Source organism: Podarcis raffonei, chromosome 11 (genome assembly GCF_027172205.1).
Source record: "Podarcis raffonei isolate rPodRaf1 chromosome 11, rPodRaf1.pri, whole genome shotgun sequence".
Taxonomy (NCBI): Eukaryota; Metazoa; Chordata; class Lepidosauria; order Squamata; family Lacertidae; genus Podarcis; species Podarcis raffonei.
The window spans coordinates 50,991,160-51,012,722 of NC_070612.1; the positions used below are offsets into that span (position 1 = coordinate 50,991,160).

General features: G+C 42.3%; 1 protein-coding gene across 6 annotated transcripts in view; it reads left to right on the forward strand.

Annotated features, from left to right (window-relative positions):
* The window catches only part of CDC42SE2 (CDC42 small effector 2), a 98,310-nt gene extending 77,274 nt beyond the window's left edge, over positions 1-21,036 (forward strand). For 5 of the 6 annotated variants that reach the window (XM_053407615.1, XM_053407618.1, XM_053407617.1 and 2 more), the window contains 3 exons: positions 12,188-12,289; positions 17,262-17,378; positions 18,640-21,036. In XM_053407615.1, coding sequence (XP_053263590.1) covers positions 12,188-12,289; positions 17,262-17,360 — 201 coding nt within the window. In that variant the 3' untranslated portion in view covers positions 17,361-17,378; positions 18,640-21,036. Of the gene's footprint in view, positions 1-12,187; positions 12,290-17,261; positions 17,379-18,639 lie in introns of those variants that run through there. The other variant, XR_008332643.1, reaches the window with a different exon arrangement.
* The last annotated feature ends 527 nt before the right edge of the window (positions 21,037-21,563 follow it).

Genomic DNA, 21,563 nt, shown 5'->3' on the forward strand with positions numbered 1-21,563 from the left:
AACAGCTTCCATTTTTGCCATGATAAATTGCGAGGGAGCCAAAAGTATTCATAAAGATTTGCATACCCTCCCCACTGGAAACAGTTTCCAGGTTATGGTCTAGTACAAGGGTCAGCAAACATTTTCAGCAGGGGGCTGGTCCACTGTTCCTCAGACCTTGTGGGGGGGGACTATATTTTTGGGGGGAGAAATGAACAAATTCCTATGCCCCACAAATAACCCAGAGATGCCTTTTAAATAAAAGGACATATTCTACTCATGTAAAAATATGCTGATTCCCGGACCATCCGCGGGCTGGATTTAGAAGGTGATTGGGCCGGATCTGGCCCCCGGGCCTTAGTTTGCCTACCCATGGTCTAGTTAGTAGGACAATCAGTTTGGAAGGAAATCTGCAACACAAATATCATTGAGCCCTTTTAATTCCTTCTTCAGCTGGCCAGTGTTTTCAGTATGGCCACCATTTAGCGCTAGTCTGAAAGGCAGCTTTCCCTTCAAAGCCAGACACAGTGGCGTAGCGTGGGGGTGCAGGGTGGGGCCGGCCGCACCGGGCGCAACATCTGGGGGTTAGGGTTAGGGGGCGCAAATCCACGGGTTAGGGGGCGCAAATCCATGGGTTAGGGGGCGCAAATCCACGGGTTAGGGGGCGCAAATCTATGGGTTAGGGGGCGCAAATTACTTGCCTTGCCCCGGGTGCTGACAACCCACGCTACGCCCCTGGCCAGACACTTTGTATGTGTAGTGGAACTGCAGCCTTAAAAGCTTTATGATGGTTGCTTTCAGAAATAAAAATAGGTGCCTCGACTGAACTCTGTGTTACTGTGTTCATAAACCAAAATTAGTTTGACGTAGTTTACTTATATTTATGATTTAAAGATTAAACAATTGCCCATAGATTCAGGTTTTTACAAATTACATAGATTATTGCACGTACAGTTGACCTTGGGCAAAGAGATCTTTAAAAAATCATCTGCTTCCCCATTTTATAAGAAATCAATTCAACATTAAGTGTAGAAAATACACAGGAACGCCTTTTCCGATGGGCAATTGCTGCATACAGAAGCTAAGTTTTCTGCAAATTACAGCTAGTTACAGAAAGGTTAAAACTCCATTCTCAGGACTACTTAGGTCCTGATGAAAAACTGGGTTTCAGTATTGACACCCCCTCCCCAAAAAAGAGCAGACAACATTGCATGCCACACATTTAATGTAATGTATACTTAGGCCCTTAGAACTGCAGAAAACCATTAGTTGTTTTTTTAAATGGAACTGAGTTATTAACAGTAACTTTTTGTTGCATGAGGATCTGATAAATTGAAGTTCTAGTTTGTCTTCCTGTTGCAAAGGACTTTTATCAATGTTTATTTTATCAGAAGTAAAAGACTTGTATTAAAGGACATTATTTACCAAAGATACTTAATGGAGCTTGAGCAGAGCTTTAGAATGACAGATGAATTCTTTCCCCCTGCCATCCAGTCTAAACATGCTTCTTGAAAGAACTATTATTTTTCAGGAATCATCTGACAAATGTTTCTGTTTGTTTAAGAAGCATGCCCCAAAATTGCTAGTTTATCATATGATGACTAAGACCACCACAACATAATGGCATAGTGGGTGAACAGTTTAGAGGCTGCATTCTTCACTTTAAAAGATTGCTAAGGTGACGGTGTGCTGAGCCAGCTAAAAAGAAAAGGAACTTTGTGATTCAGCAGAGCAACATCAGTGTGTGAGGTCTTTGCTTTCAAAGTATGATGATTAGTTTTGTACAAAATCAGGATCTGTTTAAAGAATGACAACAAAATCCCCAACAAAAACCCAGACATCTGGCTGTAAAAGACTAGACTGCAGATTGACAATATTTGGAACAAGAGAAGTACAACAGATTTCCCCCTCACCTTTAGACTAGTGGGTCAGTGACATGTTTGATCTTTGATGCTTAAAAATATAATGCTAGTAATAAAAACGATACTCCCCAAAACCTCACTTCCCTTTCTATGTGCCTTTTGAACTGTGCTGGACCTTCTGCGTTCATTGTCATATTACTCAGGTTCCTCTGTTGCTAACTTCTCTTCCTTTTTTTCTTCCATTTTCTTTCGACTACGGGCTGCTTCTTGGTTTTTCTGCCTCTTTTATAAGTGGGTTGGGCATAGAGATGGGCTATGGGTTAGTTTTGTAATTTTTTTGTAACCTGTTTTTCAACAAAGTGATTTTCTTTATCCCTGCCCAAAGTTTTCCTGACATAACTAAACTTTCTCCCACCCACTGCCTGTGTGGGTGAAATTATATATAGGATGACAAATTTAAACTGAAGTGTGAAATCAACGTAGCTGCCATCTTACCTGGGAGTGATCCCCACTGAATTGAACAGAACTTACATGCTTAGGTTTAAAGACATACATGGCTTTGTGGTGGGTCCTTACTTAGTCAAAAAAGGTAAAGGACCCCTGGACGGTTAAGTCCAGTCAAAGGTCACTATGGGGTTGCAGCTCTCATCTTGCTTTCAGACTGAGGGAGCCAGTGTTTTATCGCAGACAGCTTTCTGGGTCATGTGGCCAGCAGGACTAAACCGCTTCTGGCGCAACAGAACACCGTGATGGAAATCAGAGTGCACGGAAACACCGTTTACAATTTAAGAGGGACACAGGTGGCGGTGTGGTCTAAACCACTGAGCCTCTTGGGCTTGCCGATGAGAAGGTCGGCGGTTTGAATCCCTATGACGGAGTGCGCTCCCGTTCCCTGTCTTAGCTCCTGCCAAGCTAGCAGTTTGGAAGCATGCCAGTGGATTTGAGGCCTACATTTGGCAAAAGATTCCTGCATTGTAAAGGGTTGCGCTAGATGACCCTCATGGTCCTTCCCAAACTCTATTCCCTGATTCTCTGATTCCATGAACCCAATATCCCCACTCCCATGGGTTCCATCTATTCATGAATATCTACCTTTCACACATCACATTCATGCACATGGAAACACCATTCTGCCTCAATCACATTTGAAACCTCCCATGTACTCACACAAACTTATACCAGCTGACATCCAAAAAGATGACATACATTCACGTTCGTGCCTGGGCTTCAATCCACAAAGATCCACTGGCTTCTGTTGACTGTCTTCCAAAGGTGAACTTCTATTAGCCAACATCCACAAACATCAGTCTGCTTTAGCCTTGTAGCATCCACCAACTTCCGAATCCAAAAGCCACTGGCTTCCATCCACCAACATCTGCCAGCTTCTCTAAGTCCATCATGAGACTTCCACCAGCTTCCAACCATGAATACCAGCAGCCTTCAAGCAAGCAAACTTGCCTTATTATCGCTCCCTAGCATCCCACTGCCAGAGGATTGCCTCCTTCCATTCACCACTTTGCCTCCTCCAAGTGGAAGAAACCTGGGCAGTGCTGAATGTCACATCCATCGCCAGGTGTGTCCTGCTGGAAACAAAAAATGGCTTTCCCCTTGGCCTGCCTTTATATCCACTCAGTTGCCAAGTGCTTTTGTGACATCACAAGAAACCCACAGCCAATGGCAACAGCTGGGGAGGCATCATCTTCATTGCTTTGAGCCTCACAATGGCAGGTGGACCTAGCAGTGATTGTGTGCTTGTTTATTCGGGACGCGGGTGGCGCTGTGGTCTAAGCACTGAGCTTCTAGGGCTTGCTGATCAGAAGGTCAACAATTTGAATCCCTGTGATGGGGTGAGCTCCCGTTGCTCTGTCCCAGCTCCTGCTAACATAGCACTTTGAAATGGATACCGCTGTGGTGGGAAGGCAAACAGCCCTTTCCATGTGCTCTGGTTTCTGTCATGGTGTTCCATTGCACCAGAAGTGGATTAGTCATGTTGGCCACATGACCCAGAAAGCTGTCTGTGGACAAACGCTGGCTCCCTTGGCCTGAAAACAAGATGAGCCCCGCAAAGCCATAGTCTCCTTTGACTGGACTTAACCATCCAGGGGTCCTTTACCTTTACCTTTTACTTAGTCACTTCATTGACTTTGTCTGAAGGATTTGCAAGGCTCTTCATTGCAAAAGACTTCTCCTCTGTAAATTCATTAACTTAGAAATGGAACATGCAGGGAATGTAATAGATTTCTAAATATCTGTTGATGGCTGAGATACGCACATCTTTTGTGTGCTGTGTAAAGTATATCTTCGAGTCAGTGGACATGAAAATGAACTGCGATCAACTTCAGTGGACCATCAAAGTGACAGTGAATATTGAAACAGAAGGTGACATAGTTTATGCATCCCACTCCTATTCGCGTCTGATTATTATGGCTTTCTCCAAAGAATCCTGAAACATGGTTTGGTGATCTCAGTTAGATATCCTAACTCTCCAACCTACATCTCCCAGGGTTCCCCATGGAAGCAGGAATGGCTATTAGTTTGTCTGTAGCATGTTGTTGTTGTTGTTTAGTCGTTTAGTCGTGTCGCCCCCTTCTCCTTGTGCCCTCCATCTTTCCCAGCATCAGTGTCTTCTCCAGGGAGTCTTCTCTTCTCATGAGGTGGCCAAAGTACTGGAGCCTCAGCTTCACGATCTGTCCTTCCAGTGAGCACTCAGAGCTGATTTCCTTCAGAATGGATGCGTTTGATCTTCTTGCAGTCCATGGGACTCTCAAGAGTCTTCTCCAGCACCATAATTCAAAAGCATCAATTCTTCGGCTATCAGCCTTCTTTATGGTCCAGCTCTCACTTCCATACATCACTACTGGGAAAACCATGGCTTTAACTATACGGACCTTTGTTGTCAAGGTGATGTCTCTACTTCTCAAGATGCTATCTAGGCCTGTCATTGCCCTTCTCCCAATAAGCAGGCGTCTTTTAATTTCGTGGCTGCTGTCACCATCTGCAGTGATCATGGAGCCCAAGAAAGTAAAATCTCTCACTGCCTCCATTTCTTCCCCTTCTATTTGCCAGGAGGTGATGGGACCAGTGGCCATGATCTTCATTTTTTTGATGTTGAGCTTCAGACCATATTTTGCGCTCTCCTCTTTCACCCTCATTAAAAGGTTCTTTAATTCCTCCTCACTTTCTGCCATCAAGGTTGTGTCATCTGCATATCTATGTCTGTAGCATAAAATGCTCTAAGCATGGTATAGAAAGGACGAGTGCAGTGCATGTGTTCTCTGCAGAAGTTATTTTCCACCTGAATACCTCTGCTTAATGTGCTTCACCTAGTGGGTCATTGGCATCAGTTTTCTAGGTAGCAATTACACTGTTGATGCTCCTGCACTTTATCCTTTGGCAGGAGATAAGGGAGGTAAACTAGAAATGTAATAAGAAGAGTTGTCTGCTGAAAGACACAGAAATAACTGAGAAATAGAAAAAGGGTTGATGAAAATGAGCGAGGCAAGTAAAAGCATGAAGAAAAGTTCATGCTGAGGTTATACAGAAGATTTGATACTGTTAATTAGATAAATAATCCAGCCGCCCATCATAATCCTTTGAAAGTTAGATGCATCTAATTGAACCATGTCTGTATTTGCAGCAGTTAGCAATTAAAATGCTGAAAACAAACTTTCGAATCCTTCATGACTCTTTTCCCCATTGGATGTTTGGAAGAAAGGGTGGGGTGAGATAGATATAGCTTTGACAGGACAGTGTTTACCTGGCTCAAGCGATGGACTGTAGAACATATTTTATTTTTCGTCAAAGCTGCAAATTGGCAAGTACATGGCTTAGTGGGGTTTCCCTGCAAACTTTCCCAGACTGACTTAATCCAGGTATTTGAAATGTTAAAATCTATAAAGGGGTTAGGCAGGTAAGTAGGTAAGTAATTACATTAAGAGCTGCATCTCACATATTGAATTCCCAACACAGGTATTGCTTGTGGGTAGAAAATGTGAGGCTGTACATGTATTGCCCTTGTAACTTCCCACAGAGGAAAATGGTCTTGTTTTAAGTGACGCTGAAAGAAAGGGAAAGAGTGGGAGTGAAAAGGATACAGAAGCACATTTGATATATATATGTATATATACAGAGAGCGAGAGAGAGAGAGATACTAGATCCTATGCATATTCTAGCAGTGCTCTGTGGGGGTGTGACGTTTGTGTTTAGCAGCGTTAAAACGGAACAACTTCAACTAGTGCCTCGGTTGCCATAGTAACTGGGGCCTGTATTTTCAAAGGTTCACCCCATGTATGGGTAGAGAAATTGTAAAAAAAGAGAAGCGATGACTTGCAATATGGCATGACTCCATGTTTTGAAAAGAAATTTCACTGGGGAGACATCTCACCTCCCACCCTCAATTTTGATCCCAAACAAGTGTCTGAATTAACAGTTTTTGCACGGGATCATGCAGGTTGGGGTTACACAGCATGGCCAGTTGCCCCCCCAAAAGAGGACATGAATCACACACATACATAAAAGGGAATCAAAGAGAACACCAATTTGTTTTTGCAAGTGGGAGTAGCTATAAACCACAGGATCATGTAGAGGTAATAACAGGAATAGGTTCTCACATTAAGCCTACTAGGTTCTGTAGCATCTAGACTCAGAACCTGGTTGAAGGCCATAGCTCAGTGGCCCAGGTTGAGCCCTTGATGTCTTCAGGTAGAGCTGGAAAAGACTGCTGCTGAAACCCTAAAGAACCACTGCCAGTCAGTGTACAATACTGAACTAGATGATCTAACTTGATATAAGCAGCTTCCTGTTTTCATAATATAGCCAATAAGGGGGGGGGGACAGGTTATGAAACCCTTATTTCCAAGATGATTGTTGGCAGTGGAATGCCCAGGGGATTCTTCTTCTTCGTTGGCGATAACTCTTAGCCGAGTAAGATTGTCTTCCATGAACACAATCTTAACAGTGAGTCCGTAAGTGACTGTGGAGGCCAATTCTGGATCCACACGTCCTTCTACAATGGGGACATAGGTTTCCAGGCGGGAGTTGATCATGGTGAGGGTTTGCCAAACATGCCTTCCTCTTAGCACATTTCTCATCCTTAGTTTGAGCGTCTTCAAAGCCCATGACACCTTTGGTTAAGGCTGTTCTTCAACTGGAGCACTCGCAGGCCAGTGCTTCCCAGTTGTCTGTGTGTATACTACATTTTTAAAGATTTGCCTTAAGAGAGTCTTTAAACCTCTTTTGTTGACCTCCAGCTTTCCATTTTTAAGTTTTGAATAGAGTTGTTGCTTTGGAAAATGATAATCAGGCATCTGAACAACATGACCAGTCCAACAAAGTTGATGTTGAAGAATCATTGCTTTGACACTGGCGATCTCTGCTTCTTCAGTGTCTATGGCACAGACCAAACTTCAATTCAGAGAACTGCCTGCTTTTGTGATCTCAGTGTTCATTTGAATCTTAGCCAAAACCACACAAAAACCTGTGAATGATAGATCCGTGTAGATGCTTAAATGCCTTTAGTGGTGAGAAACATATGCATCTTCGTTAACAATCCTACTGTCAGGCTGTTTAGGGGAAGTCTCTTCAGTCTGACTCATCAGTGCAGACTGAGGGCAGATGGGAGAGGGGGTTATAAGTGACTGTGAAGGGCAATTCTGGATCCACACATCCTTCCATGGTGACCCAGGGGATTATGACTGTCCTATCTAGAGCATAGGGACACGGGTGGTGCTGTGGGTTAAACCACATAACCTAGGGCTTGCCTATCAGGTCGGCTGTTCAAATCCCCGCAACGGGGTGAGCACCCGTTGCTCGGTCCCTGCTCCTGCCAACCTAGCAGTTCGAAAGCACATCAAGTGTAAGTAGATTAATAGGCACTGCTCTGGTGGCAAGGTAAATGGCATTTCCATGCGCTGCTGTGGTTCGCCAGAAGTGGCTTAGTCATGCTCCCTCGGCCAATAAAGCGAGATGAGCGCCGCAACCCCAGAGTCATCCACGACTGGACCTAATGGTCAGGGGTCCCTTTACCTTTACCTGTATCTAGAGAATAAGTATACATGCTACGCTAGCAAGATAATTGTGTTTGTGAAATTCGCCCCCATGAGAGAGTGATGGCCACCAGTCAGTCACAGGTGAGCAGAGTGTTCTTGGGCTTCCTGTTCTGCTTCTGGGCTTCCTGTGGGCATCTGGTTTGTCAGTGTGGCAACAGGATGCTGGACTAATTGGGCTTTGGCCTAATTCAGGAGGGCCCTTTGGTTATCTGAGCCTCTTGCGCTTGCCAATCAGAAGGTCAGCAGTTCGAATTCCCACGATGGGGTGAGCTCCTGTTGTTTGATCCCAGCTCCCACCCACGTAGCAGTTTGAAATTACATCAAGTGTGAGTAGATAGGTACCGCTCCAGCGGGAAGGTAAACGGTGTTTCCGTGCACTGCTCTGGTTCACCAGAAGTGGCTTAGTCATGCTGGCCGCATGACCCGGAAGCTGTCTACGGACAAACGCCAGTTCCCTTGGCCTGTAAAGCGAGATGAGCACTGCAACCCCAGAGTCGTCCGCGACTGGACCTAATGGTCAGGGGGTACCTTTACCTTTTCACTTTAGGCTGATTTTCCTCTGGGTCAGCAAGGGGAAATGTCTGGAAGACACCTCTAGCTGTGTGCTAGAAGTACCGTATTTTTTGCTCTATAAGACACACTTTTTCCCTCCTAAAAAGTAAGGGGAAATGTGTGTGTGTGTTATGGAGCAAATGCAAGCTGCGCAGCTATCCCTGAAGCTAGGAGAGCGATAGGGATTGGTACGCAGTGCTCCCTCTTGCTCACCTGGCTTCAGGATAGCCGCCCGAAGCCTCCTGAGCGCAACGGGAGCGCTCCCGCTGTGCTCCGGAGGCTTTGCGTTGCTTTCGCTGAAGCCAGGAGAGCAAGAGGGATTGATCCCTCTTGCTCTCCTGGCTTCGCTTCGCTGGAGAGCCGCTGCACAGCTTTCCCTCTCTGAGTAGTGCCCCTTCAGCGAAGCGGCAAGCGGAACAGAGCCCCTTCCATTTCTCCTGACGCTTCGCTGAAGGAGCGCTGTGCAGAGAGGGAGAGCTGCGAAGCGTCCCTTCAGCGAAGTGGGAGGAGAAACAGAGCCCCTTCCGTTTCTCCTCCCGCTTTGCTGGAGAGGTGCTGAGCAGAGAGGGAGAGAGCATTTTTTTTCTTGTTCTCCTCCTCTAGAACTAGGTGCGTCTTATAGAGCGAAAAATATGGTACTCTCTTGACATTAGAGCTGGGCAATATATGGTCTTCAGCATTGTGATATATCACCAGCTAAACATGGTGATATACTGATATATCGCAATATCTGAATTAAGGATGGAGCTATGTAGAGACATTGGCTGGCTTCATGGTTTTTCCCGTGTTGCAATTTTTGCACACACACACAAAATAGTGATTCACAATATATTGCCAGGTCAAAATTATGAAACTGATATCACGACAGGGGCTTGAAAACGGTTTCGGACTGTATATTGATATATCACCCAACCCTACTTGGCATTAGCTTCAATAGTGTAATATTGTGTGGATTGTTATGTTTTGAGCCACTCTCCTTTGTCCTCTCCCATTTGATAGGTTTCTCGATAACATTCTCTTGAAGTGGCTAAAATGGAGAATAGGATGGGGGTGTAATCTTAAGCCCCCAAAAAAGTAAATTCCATTGACATTGATGGGGTCTGCGTACAAGTACATGTGTTTAGGATTATAGGGCCAGCAGTTTTGTTTTTGTTTTGTAGATGTGGCATGTTTTGAGATGCTTAACATTCATGTCAAGGAGTCCAGAAATCCTGGTGTGTTAGTTATCCGGAATAAGTGGGGGGCCTGGGAGAAGGGCATGCGTATTGTGGGCTCGAGTTCATTCCAAACATATTTTGCTTTTATGGGCTATGGCCCATGATGTATTCTCAGCTGTGGCTTTGATTTGCAGTGACTCAACTGGGGCAGTGTTTGGACAGCAAAAAAATCCTGCTGATGAGACGTGTAAACTCCCACCCAGAGCTCTAGGTGGTCTTGCCATCTCATCACATACCAAGAGTAGGAGGATACTGACCCCTTTAAATATGTGATGGAGAGCAGGTTTATAGGGCCAGCAGTGAAGGGCTCAAGAAAACTCTCCAGGGCAATTGCATAATGTTAAATTTTTTTGGCTCTTAAAAAAAGAAATACATGCCTAGAATTACCTATTTGATTCTGCTTCATGGATAGATATGAGAATATTTTGTATTAGATGTTGGAATGAAGATTACTAAACCGAGATTTCAATTCCATCTTGCTAAACAGATTTCAAAGCAAAAACAAAACTTAGAGGGCAAATCCAGTGTTAAGTTGTTAGAAAACAACTTAATTCTGTGCTGACACTATAGGGTGACCTCACCACACAGCATAAGAATGCCGCATTTGCTTGATATTAGGAATAACATGATATTTGGCTCCATCTTAGAAAAAATGGAAGTCACGGGAGATTAAAGTTTAATACACTATGCTTTCTCAAAGAGAGCAAGCTGTTCAAATAGGTGTGTTAAGTAGTAATTAAACAAAGAAATTAGCTGTGATCCTTTAGTTAAAAACATGATGATGATGTACCAGTATTCCTCTTACCTTGATAAAAGTGCCATGGGTGCAAACATAAAATGACTACCAATGGCAGCAACCCCCCTCCCACAAAAAAACCCCCTACTCCATACCAGTGAGTGCAATCACAAAAAGTCCTAGTAAATATCTAGTTCAGACAAGGAATTATCATGTACAGTGGTGCCTCGCAAGACGAAATTAATTCATTCTGCGAGTTTTTTCATCTTGCGAAATTTTCGTCTTGCGAAGCACAGAACTGCACCTCTTCAAGCAATGCGCCCTGGGTATTAATGGTTTTAAGAAAAAGGAAACAAATTTGCAAGACGTTTTCGTCTTGCGAAGCAAGCCCATAGGGAAATTCGTCTTGCGAAGCAACTCTAAAAACGAAAAACTCTTTCATCTTGCGAGTTTTTCGTCTTACGAGGCATTCGTCTTGCGAGGTACCACTGTATCAAGTGAAAGCAAATTAAACACATTCATACATACAACAGATTTTCCCCCAGGCTGATGCTGGTGATGCTGGTGATGATGATGATTTATTTGTACCCCACCCATCTGACTGGGTTGTCCCAGCCACTCTGGGTGGCTTCCAACATACATAAAAACATAATAAAACATTAAATCTTAAAAAGCATAAGATTCCTGTTTTTCTTTTAAAACTCTCCTCTATGCTCAACAGTTGAGGACCTCTTTTCATCGGCCCTTTAGCAAGTTACAGACTTGTATAGAATATGTATGGAAGGAGAAAGGAAAGGAGTCAGGCACAAGAGGAACATTTGATCTAGATTATAAACAGAGTACCAGAGGGACGTGGGTGGCGCTGTGAGGTTAAACCACTGAGCCTCTTGGTCTTGCCAGTCAGAAGGTTGGCAGTTCGAATCCCCACAACGGGGTGAGCTCCCGTTATTCGGTCCCTGCTCCTGCCAACCTAGCAGTTTGAAAGCACATCAAAGGGCAAGTAGATAAATACGGTAGGTACCGCTCCGGCGGGAAGGTAAACGTCATTTCCGTGCGCTGCCCTGGTTCACCAGAAGCGGCTTAGTCATGCTGGCCACATGACCTGGAAGCTGTACGCCGGTTCCCTCGGCCAGTAAAGTGAGATGAGCGCCGCAACCCCCGAGTAGGCCACAACTGGACCTAATGGTCAGGGGTCCCTTTACCTTTATAAACAGAGTTAGAATTGACTCCTCCTTGATATACCTTTGCTGACTCCTGTCTTGCACACGCATCTTATACTTGCACTTATAAACAATTACAAAGAAATTAAGTTATGAAATATGGACCACGGAGAAGTCATCTACCCAAATGTGATACAAAGAATGGAGAGTGCCTCATCTCTGGAAAAGTATATGAATTGACCTAGATGGCTTATAGAGGCAATGTGAGCCGTTTAAAAACACACCATGGATTGTGCTTTCAAGCAAGAAGATGAGTTCTGAACTAAAATGCATTAAACTCTTTGCAAGCAGTTAAAAGCAGTGCTTTTTTCTGGAGGGATGGGTACGCATATCCCTAAACATTTTGTGAATCTTTGTACTTTTGTCCATTTACTGTATTTATTTTCCCCGATTTGAACTTTAAAATGGTGGTTTTCTTGAGTCAAAAGAAGAGTACCCCTAAACATTCTTTTTAGAAGGGAAAAAAGCACTGGTTAAAAGTAAATTTCCAGTTGCATTTATTATTTGGCTCATACTTCATATTTAAACCTTATTTGCCTTTGAATGAAACTGGTGTCTTTTTCTCCCCTTTCAGAAAAGACGGCGGCGAATCGATCGGAGTATGATTGGTGAGCCAACAAACTTTGTTCACACAGCTCATGTAGGTTCAGGAGATCTCTTTAGTGGAATGAATTCGGTAAGTTTTTGCCAGGAATCCTGCAACATTTTTATTTTATTTTTCCAGCTTTTTTCTTTTCTTTATATTTTATACATTTATTCACATTTTATACATTTTTTTGACAAAGTAATAACCATAAATAAATAAAGAAGAAAAATGTGCACCCCACCACCGAGACCATTCCATGGTAACTATCCAACCTCCCAAAATTTCAACACCTTGCGATGGTTTGACCCCTTTCCCTTTTAAAAGTACAAATTCTACAAACACCCTCCATATCTCCTCAAAATAATTTCTCCCACATATTCCCTGTCTTGCCTTAGAATCATAGAATCATAGAATCATAGAGTTGGAAGAGACCACAAGGGCCATCGAGTCCAACCCCCTGCCAAGCAGGAAACACCATCAGAGCACTCCTGACATATGGTTGTCAAGCCTCTGCTTAAAGACCTCCAAAGAAGGAGACTCCACCACACTCCTTGGCAGCAAATTCCACTGTCAAACAGCTCTTACTGTCAGGAAGTTCTTCCTAATGTTTAGGTGGAATCTTCTTTCCTGCAGTTTGGATCCATTGCTCCGTGTCCGCTTCTCTGGAGCAGCAGAAAACAACCTTTCTCCCTCCTCTATGTGACATCCTTTTATATATTTGAACATGGCTATCATATCACCCCTTAACCTCCTTTTCTCCAGGCTAAACATGCCCAGCTCCCTTAGCCGTTCCTCATAAGGCATCATTTCCAGGCCTTTGACCATTTTGGTTGCCCTCCTCTGGACACGTTCCAGTTTGTCAGTGTCCTTCTTGAACTGTGGCGCCCAGAACTGGACACAGTACTCCAGGTGAGGTCTGACCAGAGCAGAATACAGTGGCACTATTACTTCCCTTGATCTAGATGCTATACTCCTATTGATGCAGCCCAGAATTGCATTGGCTTTTTTAGCTGTCGCGTCACACTGTTGGCTCATGTCAAGTTTGTGGTCAACCAAGACTCCTAGATCCTTTTCACATGTACTGCTCTCAAGCCAGGTGTCACCCATCTTGTATTTAATGGCACATGTTAATTTATCATTAATAGCTATATCCCACACCTCTTTATACCATTCTTCCATTTTATATTCCGCTTGGCCCTTCCACTTCCTAGCTATAATAATGTGTGCAGCTGTCAATAAATTTGTGAGTAAGTCCTTCATAGCCTGTGAACCTTGCACCCCATCCCTGCAGCATTTTAGACTGTATCCTTGAATATGTGTATATATCCTAAAACATTAAACAATTTAGATTTGTAGTCCACCCTACACTAAAGATTAGAGATGTGACGTAAAATATTGCTTCAGTTTTTTTTACAAGATGACACAGATGCTCAATTATTTATATTTTAATGCCAAAAATAGGTTGGATGCCTTTTGGCCACGCCATTTTGCAGCTCTTACGAGGCAGTATATATTCAGGAGGGCAGGAGGGAATGCATCAGTACTGGGAAAAGAAGTAGAAAGGAAAACTCAAAGGTGCAAAGGAATTGGTTAACTTATTCAAGCATCAACATTTCTAATTAGTTAAAGAAGTCTTCTTCACGGGCAGCTAGAAAACAAATACAGTGGTACCTCAGTTTTCGAATGTAATCCATTCCGGAAGACCATTCAACTTCTGAAACATTCGAAAACTGAAGCATTTATTTCTGGGTGCATTTACTTATAGAAAACTCAATATGGAAGCCACGTGGCACGTTCGACTTCCAAAAAGCATTTGAAAACCAAAGCAGTTACTTCCGGGTTTTCGGCGTTTGAAAACCGAAACGTTCAACTTCTGAGACGTTCGAAAACCGAGGTACCAAACTATATATTTACAGTGTAATCGTGTTTGTTTTCAAGTAAGTGCATATATAGGACTGTAGCCTTGGTGTATCCTATTAAGAAAATTATGGCTTCATTTATACCTTTAACACACCAGCATATCAAATATAAGAGTATTGTAGCTGATTCACTCAAATGAATAATATCAGAAAGCCTGTAACATGGACAACCTAAATGGTATATTATAGATTGTTTCAAAGTAAGGGGGGTAAACAGTGTTAGAAGCGTAGTATTACTTCGCTTTTCAGAACATTTGTAGTGTTGTCTAGTAAACAGAAAAAGTTGTACTTTTTCCCCAAGAAGATGTCAGTCTGTAATAAAAATTGCATGTTAGAACACAGACAGCTTCAGCTTCCTTCTTGCAACCCAAAATGTTCTTTCCTATATCCCTTTTATTGTACAAGAAACTCTTGTTATCATTTTTTTAATAGGCTCAAATCTGCTATGTAAAAATGTATGCTAACTAGTTTCTTCAAAGGAAAGACTGAAACTGTTTCTCGAAAGGCCAAAATGTGTGTTTGCCTGCAGCTAGCTATCTAACCATACAAGAAATAAACCTAGGAACTGCTAACGAAGGAAAATAACGCACACCACTGATAAAATTAACAAACCAGCTGTTCTAGAATTCTTTGATTGGCATGACCTTTGAAATATCCTGGAGAAAACTTGGATAGCCCTAGGTAGAAATCCCTAAAGTCACACATTCCTATGTTAGCATAGTTCACTAGAAGCAAGAATCAAAAGAACTCACATCTTCACTGAAGAGGGCCAGAGATGGTGTTTGCAAACCTAGAATTGAGATGAATAATTGAGGTTTAGGCTGCATATATTGGAGAGCAGGTTTGGCTGTTAACTTGCTGCACAAGCACAGAGGGAACAAACTCCCGGTGTTTTTTGTTCCGCCAGCACAGCACTATATTTAAAATGCATTAAAGGTGTTTACAAGGTTGGAGAAATCCCTGTCCATTCCTTATATGGATTTGGAGTTTCTGTGAAGGCATGGGGAATGAGCTGCATTGAAGTTACAGATCCAGATGCTTTTAAATCCGTGCTCTCTTTATCATCTCTTCATTTCATGCTGCTTGGGGATCTGAGCTCCCAGAATACATATTTCAATTTTAAAAATTGCAAAAATAAAGAGAATTTTTAATTTCACCTTACAAAAAAGGGGCATACTAATATCTGATTTTACATTCTTGAATTTTAAAAATAAATTATGCATGTACAATATTATTATTGTAGCAAAGTGACTTCATGTTTTGCATATTTATTGCACACATAACTTTTTTTTCCAATTTTCCCAAATAGGTTTGTTCTCCCTAAAGTCTGTTTTGATTCATGGCTTACAAATCACAGTAATAAATGCCATTTTCTTATATTTTTATGGATAAGCGTTTCAAAACATTTTTGTCTCTGTCTATTTCATCCTAGAAGAATTTATTTCATCTAACAGAATTGATATGTTAACATTCCGCTTAAATAAATCTCCTATTAAGAGAGTAAGAGATGAATCAGTTGGAAGAAAACATGGATCTCTTTTGCATAGCTATGTAGACATCTATTTTTAAGACATCTGTTGCAATGCATACATCCTGTGCAAGAAATTTTGCACTCTTATATGATATACACAATTCTATTTGTCTCTCCAAAAAAGAATAACATTTTCTGTTTCTAAGCCGTTTTTATAACTCAAGATCACACATGTATATCAGCTGCAACATCAAACGATGTACAAAACGCTAATCCCATGCTGCAGCTACGAGGGACCAAAAGTCCCTTCGTATGTTACTCCCACAAAGTGGTGATCATGTGATCACACAGCTCCCCCTGGCCCTGATGTCCAGGCATTAGGCATGAGAACCCCTGTGACGGGGTGAGCTCCCGTCGCTCTGTCCCAGCTCCTGCCAACCTAGCATTTCGAAAGCATGCCAGTGCAAGTAGTAAAACAGGTACCACTGCGGCGGGAAGATAAATGGTGTTTCCATGCGCTCTGGTTTCCATCACAGTGTCCCGTTGCCCCAGAAGCAGTTTAGTCCTGCTGGTCACTTGACCCGGAAAACTGTCTGTTGACAAACACTGGCTCCCTCAGCCTGAAAGTGAGACGAGCTCTGCAACCCCATTGTCACCTTTGACTGGACTTGACCGTCCAGGGATCCTTTAGGGACAGCATTGGTTTAGTAAAGAGATGTTATTCTCCTTATGGAAACTAAACAACTAGGAAAAGTGCTATCCATGTCAAATGTGTTCAAATGCCAGTAAACCTACCGTCTAGGAATGAACTTGTACTAAATCGGGTCCTCCTTTAAAGAGGGCACATATTGCGATGAGACCTGGACAACTGACACCCTGTGTTGTGGGTGGGTACATTTGGTTAGCCACAACACCCGATTGGTAGGTCCCTCGAAGCTGGGTACAATCTGGGCAATGGGATGCAGTCCAAATGGTTCGAGGGACCTATTTATGCCCATGCACGTGACCCAGAGCTTCCTCTTTCGGCGCGTGCATTCGGAACACCCGCCCACCTCTCCCTACTTTTAGGGTTTGTTGCGCTTGACCTTGCTATGCCGTTGTATGTCGTCTGTCGTTGGGACAGGGGCACGGCAGGAATTTTCCCCAGTTGGCTGATTGGCTGTTGCCATTTGGGTTTCGCCTGCCACGTAACAAATCGTCACAACTTGTAAAGTCGCAGATAGGCTCTGGTTCAGGTGATAGGGATGGGGGAACACTCTCGCCATCCCTATGTGAAGGGTATTCCATTAAAGGAATCCAGGGACTCTGTGGTTTGGTCAACCCCTGAGAGGGGGTTGTGCCCATGCCTGAGTCCAGGGGGACATTTGGGTGGCATAGTTAGCCCATTCCCGGCTTTCCGCTTGTCCAGGTGTTCACCCTTGGCTGACCTATGCTGGTGCCCTAGGTCAGCACTACCTGCATGGCAGGGAGCTAGTCGAAGCAGAGCCTATGCAACCAGTCACTTTCTGTAATCAATAAAGTTGTGGCCTAAATTCTGACAAAAACCAAAACCAAAATTTGAGTCAAGTGTGAATTTATTTTAGGGGGGAGGTTTCTGGGTCTGAACTTGAGAGTGCACCAGTTCGTGGCTGATCGTACCCCTTTCTTTCCTACCCTTTTCCTGTATGTCTAGGTGAGTTCAATTCAGAACCAAATGCAGTCCAAAGGAGGCTATGGAGGAGGAATGTCTGCAAATGTTCAAATGCAGCTTGTAGATACAAAGGCGGGATAACCGTGGGACATACTTTGAGTGAGTATTACAGAATTTGCAAGCGCTGTTGCCGACTTTTCTCCGCTAGTAACAGAAAAGAAGCTGCTGTGCTCCTTTTAAACGATTCTCTGTAAATAGCTTGTTCGTTATATTTGCCGCTAGCCCAGGAGCTGGATGCAAGAAATATGTGCATGCAAATATGCGTTAGGTATTATGCAATGAGCGATAAGATCAAGTACTTCCAGTGCCAATTATAAGAAAGAGATTTTGTTCGACTGATTTCGCACACTCGTCCGTCAGGAATTAGCTTTAGGCCTTTGGCGCTCATCTTTGTGGGAAATGTTGGCCCCTGAAGTTCTCAGTGGTACCAAAATGAGAACAGTTAAATTGCAGAGAAGGGGGAACATCACAGTTAAAGCATGAGTGCATAAATAGAGCATGCAAGCATTTTTTTATTTCTGGTAGCAGTAGGTGGTTTCATCAAACAATCTCTTAGGTTCCTTAGTTCCCGGCTCCCACACATGGCTTACTGCTGCTAGAGGTTAGGAAACACACATTGTAATGATGTCTCGACGTGAGATGAAATTTGTGCTATGTGTCACAGTTTGAGAGAACACAGCCTATGGCTGCCATGTTCAGTAGTAGCTGCTTGCAATCTACATTTCTTTCTTATCCTACTTTTTATTCATTCTTTTATTTCTATTTTATACATTTATTTACATTTTATACACTCTTTTTTTAACAAAGTAATAATAATAAATAAATAAGAATAAAAATGTGCACCCCACCACCGAGACCATTCCATCGTAACTATCCAACCTCCTAAAATTTCAGCACCTCTTGTGATTGTTTGACCCCTTTCCGTTTTAACAGTACAAATTCTACAAACGATATCTCCTCAAAATCATTTCCCCTGCATATTCCTCATCTTACCTTAATGGCACATGCTAATTTAGCATTAATAGCTATATCCCACATCTCTTTATACCATTCTTCCATTTTATATTCTGCTTCCCCCTTCCACTTCTTGGCTATCATCATTTGTGCGGCTGTCAATAAATTTGTGAGCAAGTCCTTCATAGCCTGCGAACCTTCCATCCCATCATAGATTGATAATAATGCTGCTTCTGGACCTTTGGTCAGCTTTAACCCAGTGATTTCTGTTATCTCCTTAATTTTTTTTATATATTTACACCCCCATCACATGTGAACATAATTCCACAAGCTACATTTCTGCCCTCATTCTGAGAATGTCTTGTTTGTCTTCTTACTCATTCATTGCTCTGTTTTTTTTCCACAGATCCTTGTGAATATCTGTACCTTCTTTCCTGTGTTCCTCTATGCCTTGGTGACTGCTTCCTGTGCTCATGAGAGAAGTTGATGGTTCATCACCCACCCCTTGTGATTACGCCGTTGAAACATTCCTTTTCTGCTGTGAGGGTGACATTTATCAGACTGGTCTTGTCATGCTTTTCAAGTGGCAAGCTTACATCTCACTGCTACCAAAACATCTGTGGACATGTATTGGTTGGTTGAGTTGTTCTTTGGGGGACATTTTTAGTCTATTCTCAGCATTTTAAAACAACATTTTTAAGTGATCTAAACATGTAGTTTGGTGTTGGGTTGACCTCTTTATTTTTACTCCCTCTGCAAGGCCTCGTTTACGGCATTCTCATCGGTTGTTGTTTTTTTTTTAATCCTTATTTCCTTTTCTGTGATTAGAAGCAAGCAAGTTCCTATTAATATGTTGAACCTGTCATTGTTAATATAATTTTATTATTTTTTAGGGAAAAGGTCTGGGACCTGCAAGCACAATGATCATTTCACACAGTCAGAAATCGGCAGAGTATATGAGCGCATGCTTTGTGAATTTGCTTGGTATGGTGGCCTGTTGGGTGCCAAAAACATTTTTTTTTAATGCTTGTTCTTGCAGATGGATGATATTATTGCTGATTTAAAAGTTTTGCAATGGCACCAGATCATGCTAATCTCTCTGGGGGAAAAGGTCTTGTATCTTTTAGCTGCTTTGGAAATACATCGTCTTAGGTTTTGATCCAGCTGATCTTGAAATAATAAAGAGAGCTTGCGTTCATAAGGCATTTTGTTGTAAATGTTCAGTATATTTATTTGAAAGAGCTGACCTCAAGATTGTAACCCGGTGTAGTAACGTACATACTAAATGTTGTGGTTGCGCTTTTGTCTGGTTAAAGAGGCATTGTTATGTTGGCTGCTTTTTTCTTTTCTCTCTCCCCCCCACATTTTTTTTAAAAAAAGCTTAATTTTAGGCCATTCCGGCATTGCCAGTAGCAGCATGTTGAACTGCCTGCAATATTATAGCTGGAATTTAGTTGACCTCTCTAAGTAGTTGGCAGTTTCTGCTTACTAAATATTTAGGGGCCATGTAAGTTGCTGAAAGCAACATAGTAACCTGGCAGAAACTGGTGCCAGCGAAAACAACATACAGGGTGGCTTTTTGCTATATTGGTCAAGAAGCCTTTTGCTCAGGTTCCAAAGCATGTTCCTCTTTCACAAAGTGTGAAAATTGTGTTTTTTAATATTGCACTGTTGAAATATTTCTGTAAGTGGTCCTCTTTTCTTTTCTTTTTTCTTTTCTTTTCTTTTTTCATCTTCCCTACCCTCATGCCCCCTTGGTCATAAGAAGCTGAAGTCAGTTGATTAAACACTAGCAAAATATTTTTTTAAAACCACATTTAGAATGCTCCTCATACATTTTTAACATCTTAACTGGCAAGTGGCATTACTGAGCCTAATTGGAAAAGTTCTTGAAAGTGACAAGCACAGATAGACACAACGCAAAAGAGAGAGAGAGCAAGAAAAGAGAATTTGCGGCATAAAATCCATTCATTTCCACATGGTTCATGCAGAAACGTCATAAAACTAGCATTGCTTTGTAGTTAATGCCGAAATATTTCTCTCTGCTCCCGCTGATAATTTGTAATGGGAAGACACTAGAATGAAAGGTAATCAAAAAACAGTTTTTTAAAAAAAATTCCTGGTACTACTGAAAGTATTAATATTTTTCAAAAGCTAATAAAACAACATCAATTGGATAATGATCCAAGACCACTGTTGAAGGCCCAATCTACCAAGGAAGTCATATGTCTAAACATCTCTGAAATGAGTAGAAGCAGTGGCTGGGCACATCTGTGCAAGATATTGCTCCACATTCATTTCAATGAGCTAAGTCCAGAAGATGTTCCTGTTGCATTGATCCCATAGACTTCTGAGGACAGCAAGGCTATAGGACCGTAATACGATTTTGTGGGGCAAAGATCCAATTTAGATGTCCCATCAAATCATCTTCACTGACTGGAAGTGCTGATTTATGAGGTTGCACCTCTCTGTGGCTGTTTGGGTCAAATAAATGGCAACTTAATGATAGTTATCTTAGTTCAATTGTGCACATTCTCAAAAATGCTCTTCAAAATATAGGATTACAGAATTATTTTCACTTTTCTCCTTGCTGACGGAAAATAAAATTTTTGGAGCATTTGTTTTGTCTGGGGGGAAAAGTAATAATCTTCAGCTCAGTCGCCAGAAAAGAGAGACATATTTTTATAACAAACATACTTTTTTTTGTACATTATGTTCATTCTTAAATAATGTAAGTTCAATGTTGTCTTGTAGATATTAAAAGGAGAATATTGACTTTTGATTCAATAAATGTTTTCTTTCAGCTGCTGGTTTACCTAATTCTTTATCATAACCACTACCTATTGGTTTGGAGGGATCAGAGCCTGCAGGCCTTCAAAACACAGTTTCACCTTTTCAGTTTTAGTGCTTTACTGGAAGGTAAAGGTGGGGACCATATGAAAGCAGCTTTGTAGATTCTCTTTTAGATCACTATTTAACAAAATATTGAAGCCTGGAGCATTGCTATGGAAGATTTCACCCACTTTTCTCAAATCAGATTCTGTAGAAATAATTATATATACACCCTGCCCATCTGGCTGGGTGTCTGGGCGGCTCGCAACAGAACACCAATAACAATAATAAAAAGGAGCAACATCAAACATTTAAAACTTCCCTAAACAGGGCTGCCTTCAGATGTCTTCTAAAAGTCAGATAGTTGCTTATTTCCTTGACATCTGATGGGAGGGCGTTCCACAGGGCAGGCGCCACCACCGAGAAGGCCCCACAGCAATGCATCATATTTGAGACTGCCTAGATCAATGACCAAGGAATTGCAACAGGTGGTTCACA